This window comes from Aphanomyces invadans (assembly GCF_000520115.1).
Source record: "Aphanomyces invadans strain NJM9701 unplaced genomic scaffold supercont1.209, whole genome shotgun sequence".
NCBI classification, from domain to species: domain Eukaryota; phylum Oomycota; class Saprolegniomycetes; order Saprolegniales; family Verrucalvaceae; genus Aphanomyces; species Aphanomyces invadans.
The window spans coordinates 27,068-27,543 of record NW_008580354.1 but is presented as its reverse complement, the minus strand read 5'-3'; the positions used below and the strand labels follow the sequence as shown (position 1 = coordinate 27,543).

At 53.2% G+C, this 476-nt stretch overlaps 1 protein-coding gene across 1 annotated transcript; it reads left to right on the top strand.

Moving 5' to 3' along the window:
* Window positions 1-121: 121 nt before the first annotated feature.
* H310_15182 (hypothetical protein) lies at window positions 122-409 on the top strand (the record flags this gene model as incomplete). The annotated part of the gene is made up of 1 exon (XM_008883168.1): window positions 122-409. A coding segment is annotated over one exon (288 nt), but the record flags the coding sequence as incomplete, so codon positions are not given.
* Between the last annotated feature and the right edge of the window lie 67 nt (window positions 410-476).

Here is a 476-nt window from a genome sequence, read left to right as displayed (position 1 = left end):
AATACCCGTAAGTCGTACGGCGGTGTCCGCGGCCTGACCGCGCAGTGTTCCACGATCTGTTTAGATAGTCCCTAGAATTCTTTCTACGCATATGTCACAACACATGTCTTCTCCAAGCCAGTTTGTCGAGCCCGTTGATCCGTTCATCGAAGATATAGTCGAGCTGCAGCCACAAGACGCGCACGATGTGGTCATCGTTGGTGATGTTGATGATGATGCAATCCCCGCATCGAAACGGAAACGCGGTCGCTCTGCTGGTGACATCTGGAACCACTTCACCGTCGATGTCGATCCGCAAAAGGTCAAGAGGGCCAAATGCAAGCACTTCAAGCCGGCGATCAATCCTCACAAGAAGAGCGAGTACGCCAAGAGGTATCTCAAGCTTGTGCAAAGTTCCGCACCTTCATGAACGGCATGGAGGACAATGAACGCCCAGAGTGCAGACGGAACAAGAAGGCTAGCGCCGGCAACAAGCC